Genomic DNA, 7,500 nt, shown 5'->3' on the forward strand with positions numbered 1-7,500 from the left:
TGCAAGTATTCTATTGAATTCATAATTCAAGTAAGAGTTAAGTATATAATTTAGAAGAAGGTTTTTGTGTACATGAGCAATAAATGAATTGCAATTGTCATGGTAATATAAAGTCACCTGATTTGCATATGTCATTGAAGTCTGCATCATAATAAAAATAACTTGTTTGAGCTTAGACACCAGAAGCACACTGTTGAGGAACAAGATACCAGTTCACTAGTGAACTGGTATCAGTTTGGGCATATGTTATTGTTTAAGTGTCTGATTGTTATCTTGTGGGCTGACCCTTTGTGATTGAATGATAAATGGGGAACAATAGGGATTTGCTAGTCATGATAAAAGGACAGAAGTACATAGTAGTAGTGGTGTCAACATTTTTGTGTTTACAGTTTTATTCAAAACCAGTTTTATTTTTGAGATGAAAAGAAAAGCAAGAAAAATTATTTTGGACTGATGGTATAAATGTATTCCCTGATATTAAGGAATGCATGTTGATTGAATAAAAAAGAACGATGGATGGCAGATTTTGGGACGAATGGCTTGACGCTGCCTTTTCAGTGATGGGATAAAGTTATATATAGCACGTTGTGAGTGTAACTGCAAAAAAGAAATTATGGTGAAAATCTGTAATTTTTTACAAGGTTATTGTAGTGTTTGATATATATTGGTGCGCCAGTATGTCTCAAGAATTTCAGCCTTCTAGTGAAATCAGTGCTGTGCAATTACGGTAATATTTATATGTATATATTTTTTTCCCCATTACATTGTCTTTCATTTACAAATTTTCAAGGAATATGATATAGTAATTTTTACTTTATTTTTTTAGTGGATATTCTCAACTATTATGTAAGATGTAAAGTTTGGCAATTACATAGATTTTTCATTTTATTTTAGATTTTGGGAAAAGTGTTATACTTTTAAGGATAGTATGGTTAATGATTCATATATATTCTGGCATTATAACATTATATTTTCATATTCCCTGTATTTATTGATATCATTTATACTATTGTCTTGTTACTTTTTTCTACTTTTACCAATAAGAGATGTAAGGAAATATAGACCATAGATGATATTGCAAACTCATAAACTGCAGAGAGCCCATTTTACATGTGCTTTGCAGTTTTATGCACTCCTAACAAACTTTGTTGAATCTGACCCAACTTCTACTCTTTTCTCAATTAGTAAGGTGAGTCGTTCTGTCAGTGATGTGTCTGAGCTGACATCAACTGCAACTTCTCTGATGAGTCGCAAGTTTGATCGTTTTGAGGAGAAAAGGCGACAACAACTTGACAAAAGAACGAAAGCCGTGAAATCAATCTTTCGCAAATCGCAGAGTAACAAAGGTTAGTTGGGTTCCTTTTGTAAATTTATATAGACTGATTCAGAAAAACTTGTAGTAGGCTCATAAGACACTATTGAAATAGAAAAAAAGAAAAATTGTGTTCCTTCTTAACCCTATCCCGACGGGCCCAGCGATAAGTGGAAACCCCCCTACGCCGGGCCTATGCAATATTGCATCGTGAACGTCACACTGGTGCATCGCCCCGTCATCGGGCATTTAGCCGTGTCACACGGGTGTGATGCACCGTCATCAAAGGGATAATTTACTCATTAACTTCTGATTCTTTCTCTTCCAAGACCCAAATAAGGCAGAGCAGTGGAAGGCAACCAGACAGCTCAGCTTTGAGTCCCAGAGTGTTGGCCAGGAATTCAATGAGTTCTTAAAGGTAGTTCAAAGTAATGTTTTTTTTGTGAGAAATTTGCAAAGATTTGTAGTGTAAAAAAAACATGTTTCTAATGTTTGTTATTGTTACATTATGTTAATGCTTAGGAGTTGTGATAGAGTAATACACCATTCTTCCTCAGACTCTGAACAAAGATATGCAAGTGAGGGTCAGCAAGCAAATTAATACATTTGTGGAGAAAATGTTACGCTGTGTGGAGTTTCAGTCGGTTGACGAGTCCGGGGAACAGGTACATGACTTCTACAACTCCATGAATGAAATGATTACCATGCAGAGTTCTTATCAAGGTTAGATACTTTTAATTTCAAATTGATATAACAACATTTATGGGTTCTATGTCAGTTGTTATCTTCTCCCGTAAAACTTAATTGTTTATATGAATGTTTGTCTCAACCATATGGCCTATACACATACACATATAACCATCATGTGTATTAAGAGTGACTTAAGTAAGGCTTTATTCTAATTTTTCTAATTTAGAGAAAGAGGAAAAGAATGTAATCTCAAATTATATCATATCTTCCCTGAATTTCAGAACTTACACAAGATCAAATTGATAGAATCAATGAGCTGACGGAGCGATATGTGACGACGAGGCTTTACAAGGCTTTCATTGGTGCTGTAAATGCTGTCTCTGAGGAAAAGGATCTTGCTATTCAGAACAGGTAATGGATTGTTTCTGCTTTCTTTTTCTTTTTTTTTCTTTTTTATAAGAATAGGAACATGACCTTGTAAGCCCTTATAAGAGGAGAGGCATGTAAACCGAGCTAAAAACACTTGTCTGCCCTCCAGAATCCGCAGCTTGGCTTGGGTCAGCAGCCAGCACCTGGAGTGTGGTGTTGATGAGGCAAAGGAGGAAGTGCGTGAAGCTCTCGATCTTGTGATCACAGGTAATTTGGATTTTTTTTCTTTAGTTGAGTTTACATAGTTATCTATTTATTTGTTTATACCTTTGTTTAATTATTTGTGTGCACGGTTATCTGATTGAATATATTATATTATCTGTGATGGAAGTTGCTGATATTTTTGTCAAAATTTTAGAATTTTTTCTCTTGTTTTCATTCATTTGTAAGGTTTTCCTTTTGGCTTTACGTTACAGAACTGATTGACGTCAACAGTAAACGTGTCCCTTCAGACAAGTTAAAATGCCTTGTGTCATCTAGTCATCATGTCCTGAATCTCTTGAAACTGTCCAACGGAGGGACACCTGCCTCGGCTGATGACTTCCTCCCAGCTCTGATATACTGTGTTCTCCAAGCAAATCCTCCATTGTTGCACAGTAACATTTTGTACATTACTAGCTTTGCGCAGCAGACCACTCTTCAGAGTGGCGAAGCTGGGTATTTTTTTACAAATCTGGTGAGTTTATCAGTCTTTGATTCTGATAGTGCAGGTGGCGTAGGCTGTTTATTATTTGAGTGGCAATGTGTTATAAAGATGCGATGTAAGAAATTTATGTATCCTAGGGGAAAATTTTATATCTTCTCAAGAAGAACTTTCTTTAGTTAATGGAGAAAGAATCTCATTGTTTCCTGACTATTTTTGCAGTGCTGTGCTGTTGCATTTATTGAAAAGTTAACAGCAGATAGTTTGGGGCTAACAGAGGATGAATTCAAGCGCTACATGTCTGGAGAAGCTCTTCCTCCAAATGCTCTCGATGGGGACACATGGCTGTGTGAGGTAAGTCATGCTCCTCTTATTTGAATAAGGGTTTATTTTGAATTGGTAAAGGGAGAAGTATAATTTAAATATTACATTGCAGTGCTGTGTTTCAGGATTATATTGTAATCATTTGAAAAAATTATATTTACCTACAAAAATGCTGTTAATATCCATTCTTTCTCTTAGTGCAAGGCATGGTGTTAGTGATACTGCTTAAAGCAAGTTTAGTATAATGACTATATACAACTTATGTAATACTTCAGCTTTATATACAACTTCATGAGTTTGCCATCTTCTTTCACTAAGGGTATGAGGGTCATGCAGCAAAATTTGAAGACCCTGGATGACCTGAAGACACGCATGGATCGTCTCATGTCAGAGTCTGATGCTCTAATTGATGAGATGGACAGCTTAGAGGTGGGTGAAATGGATAATTGGGATGGAGTCAATAGGGATGCAAAATCACAATATTTCATTTCCTAATTCATGAGCACCTTGCAGACCATTTTGTGATCTGGTTCATACATGTTGTTATTCTTACTGACTCTTGGTTTCAAGAGTAATTTAAGACTATTCTGGAGGAGTAAAATGAAAGTCAAGATAAACGCTTGTTGGAAACAAGAGACCCCTTTACCCTCTAGAATTAGAAATTTGAAAATTTGTAACTATGAAAATTTACTCTAAAATACTCTGCAATTCCAAGTCTCTCATTGAGTAATAGAAAAGGAAAGTGTGCATGTGCATCTTTTGAGAGTAGACTCAAATGAAACTTAGATTAGATATTAAAGCTTTCCTTAACCTATTCACGCTAGGGCTTATATTTTCCTAGTGCTAATCTTGCTGGCTAGATAAACAAAGGTGCTAATGGGGTAACCCTTCCATGACAGGCATGTTTCATGGGGTCAAATGATTTTGGTACTGCTTTTTTCCTTTTGTTGAAATTACAAACTACTTATTCCTCGAGTTATTATGCTCATCATACCAAATGCTAATTAGTATTGCTTTGCTAATATATCATGTATTATATATAGAGTCATATATTATACCATAAGTCTAGTAAATGATAGAAAACATACTAATCTTTAGATGCCCAGCCCCAGCTGAACATCTTGCTATATGACTTCTCCCAGAAGAGTCAATTAAAGATTATATATAAAGTAAAGGCATTTGAATAACAGTGTTATTGAAGTATTAAACTTATGAATCCCCTCTTAGGCTTTTGCTATGCTACAACTAGAACTAACAGGGGAGGTGTGTATAGGGGGCTTTAATGTGCAGCACACATGCTGTTTATATTTTCCTTAAATAATCAGATATGGAGAATCCCTTAGGAGGGGAAATATTTATCTTTTCTCATAAGTTTGCTCTTTTGAAAGATGAATAAGCGGAGACATATGACACACATTAATCATTTTGTGATCCCCTAGACAAACGTGACAAAGGAGGTTGCAGCTGTGATGGAAAGGACACCTTTACACATCCGTCCACGTCAAGCTAACATCGACGAAGATGTCCCTGCATCAGACCTTCTCCCTCCTCCCCTCACACCACAGGTAGATCACACAAAAGGCTTGGTGGATGAGTAAAGGGAATAGGTCTACCCTTTCCTTGTATGAGCATCTGAACATCCTGTAAGGTTTAGGGGGGGATGTAGTATGTAGTTTTTTGTTTTAGGTATCTCTGTCCTTCCATTACTGTAGTTGAATATTACGGTTGTTTCTCTATAATACTGACATGCACTGCTTTTTTAATTTACATCTTTGGAAGGACTTATTTTACAGTCCTGTTCTTTTTTTTTATGAGTTTTGTTGGGGGGTTAGTATTATTAACTCACCTTGCATTTTTGACAACAATACATTTTTTTTTCTCTCTATTTACATATATACATGTTTTCTCTTGTTTATTTTGGTTTTACTTTTTTTTTCATAGGGCTGTTATGTGACAATTAAATGCATGAGAATTCTTTTGTTTTTCTTTATCTCCTTCCTCAGTCTGTAGAACCTCACCTTAATGCCGATGTTGGAAGCACCTAATCTGGATGTCAAGAAAAAGGTGAAATTTGGAGGTGATGTAACTCTAGCTATAGGGTTGCCATGTGCTTGTTTGGAAGAAAATCCAGAAATATACAGGCCTCTGCTTTTGTCAAGGTTGCACTGAACTAGAATGTGTATATATGAAGGCTTCCTTTTTCCTTGTCACATGTCTTCTCTTTAGTGAGTGTAGTGTTTTGGGAAATTTTGTTGGTTTATTGGGTCATTTTTTTTTGATGGTTTTTATTGTAACTGATTTTGAGTTGATTGTCTAGAGCAGTGATTCCCAACCATTACACCAATCTTTTTTTCATATTCTAAGGAACCCCTATACATAGTATACTAATATGTATATTATTTTTTCAAGAAAAGTTCTTGAGCAATCTAATTCAAATGAAATCTACAATTACATCACATAAGAGTTTACACTAAGTTAATAATATTAAGACTTATCTTCTGTGTGACACTTAGGCTTGTTTTTCTTTACATATCTGAGAAATTCTTGGCCTAATTCTATGCATATTATTTGCTCTCATTACTATAAATATTGTACTGACTAACACGTACGAGTATGTTGGTGTCAGGAAAGTGTTTGTGATGTGTTGTTGAGTCGGAATTATGAATTATGAATGAACATCACTGTCATTTTGTAATAGCACATAATTATTTTGATGGTTGGCAGAACCCTGGTTGGGAATCATTGGTCGAGAGCAAGGGTTGGCAACAGAAGTCTTCAGGTGATTTTTGCAACAGCCTTGGTGATTTGGTTTCTTTTTGGAGTTGACAAGAGGAAAACAGTTGCTGACCCTTGGTCTAGAGCAGTGGTATTCATTGCACATTTACAGGCAGCCTAATTGGCAGTTCTCTATCCAGGAAATATTTTGTAAATAATGATCGCCAAAATTCTAATAACGAGTTTTTCTTTTCTAACTGTAATCAGTTAGAGGAAAGTACTGATTTTACCCAAAGCTTTGAACATAAAGATTTAAAGCATTATGGTTATTAGGTGCAGTTGATTTGCTTATATATTTGTATATACTTTACCAGTCTTCCTGAAATGAATGAATTAATTAGTTTGATTTGTGAAAAACAATTGAATATAGTGAGAGATCTGCAAGACAAACTTCCATTTTAGTTCTTGAACTTCAAAATTATACCAGTTTATCAAACCAAAGAAAAAAAGTCTCTTTCCTTTTCTTTTTTAATGTAAATTTATTGTTAATTCCTAAAGAAAATTATTGTAATGTTTTTAACTCTCATAATGTAGATTTGATGTATAGATTCCAAAAATACAATTCGGTACATTCTCTAGGGGTTTTGACTGTTGTGAAGATTAATTTTTATAAATTTATGTCAGATGAATTGTGGGAAAAAATGTGAAGTGATTATTGTTGTCTGATTGAAAAATATTTTAAAGTTAAATTTATTTTGTATTATTAATTAATTAATTATTTTTTTTATTTTCTATTTCATAGACGCTGAAGGATGGAGGTCAGCAGGCAGGAGCAGAAAACTTGCCATCCTCTTCTTCAGATGCAGCAGGATGTCTCCTCTCTCCTTTGGGTTCAGATGCTCCTCTCAGTCCAGACATTTTGGCTGCCCAACAGTCCCTCTCATTTCTTCAAGGCTTGTCAGATTTAGACTCCGGGATGCTGTCAAACGGAGAAAATGACGAGAATTCATCTCGGAGCAAAAGTGCAGCTAAGGCCAGGGATTCATCGCTACCAGACTTGTTGGACCCCTTTGATAACCTTGTTGTTGGAGATGCACCAAGCAGTTTACCGCCAATCTTAGATCCCACAGTCTCATGTTCAAACCCATTCTTAAATTCTTCAAACTCACCAAAGCCTCCTGGATTACCTGGAGCATATTCTTCCTTGCAGCCAAGTAGTTCTCAGCACGCAGCCACATCAACCTCTTCCAGTTCAACAGTGGGCGACCCTTCCTTGTACACTGGCTTCACCGTCCAAGGAGGAAGAATCCCAAACATCCCTTGCGATACAGGCCACTTCCCTTACTCTTCACCATGTGACCCCCTGTCCCCAGGACTTGAAACCCCA

General features: G+C 35.9%; 1 protein-coding gene across 2 annotated transcripts in view; it reads left to right on the forward strand.

Moving 5' to 3' along the window:
• The window catches only part of Rabex-5 (Rabaptin-5-associated exchange factor for Rab5), a 14,087-nt gene that overhangs the window by 5,664 nt on the left and 923 nt on the right, over positions 1 to 7,500 (forward strand). For both annotated transcript variants that reach the window (XM_043010221.2, XM_043010222.2), the window contains exons 3-12: positions 1,186 to 1,346; positions 1,642 to 1,730; positions 1,870 to 2,035; positions 2,284 to 2,413; positions 2,541 to 2,638; positions 2,848 to 3,107; positions 3,297 to 3,428; positions 3,717 to 3,827; positions 4,838 to 4,963; positions 6,916 to 7,500. The exon at positions 6,916 to 7,500 is cut by the window's right edge. In XM_043010221.2, the coding sequence (XP_042866155.2) occupies positions 1,186 to 1,346; positions 1,642 to 1,730; positions 1,870 to 2,035; positions 2,284 to 2,413; positions 2,541 to 2,638; positions 2,848 to 3,107; positions 3,297 to 3,428; positions 3,717 to 3,827; positions 4,838 to 4,963; positions 6,916 to 7,500 (1,858 nt within the window). The remainder of the gene's footprint in view (positions 1 to 1,185; positions 1,347 to 1,641; positions 1,731 to 1,869; positions 2,036 to 2,283; positions 2,414 to 2,540; positions 2,639 to 2,847; positions 3,108 to 3,296; positions 3,429 to 3,716; positions 3,828 to 4,837; positions 4,964 to 6,915) is intronic.

Source organism: Penaeus japonicus, unplaced genomic scaffold, assembly GCF_977035675.1.
Source record: "Penaeus japonicus unplaced genomic scaffold, GWHDUDI00000001_assembly GWHDUDI00000026, whole genome shotgun sequence".
In the NCBI taxonomy this organism is placed as follows: domain Eukaryota; kingdom Metazoa; phylum Arthropoda; class Malacostraca; order Decapoda; family Penaeidae; genus Penaeus; species Penaeus japonicus.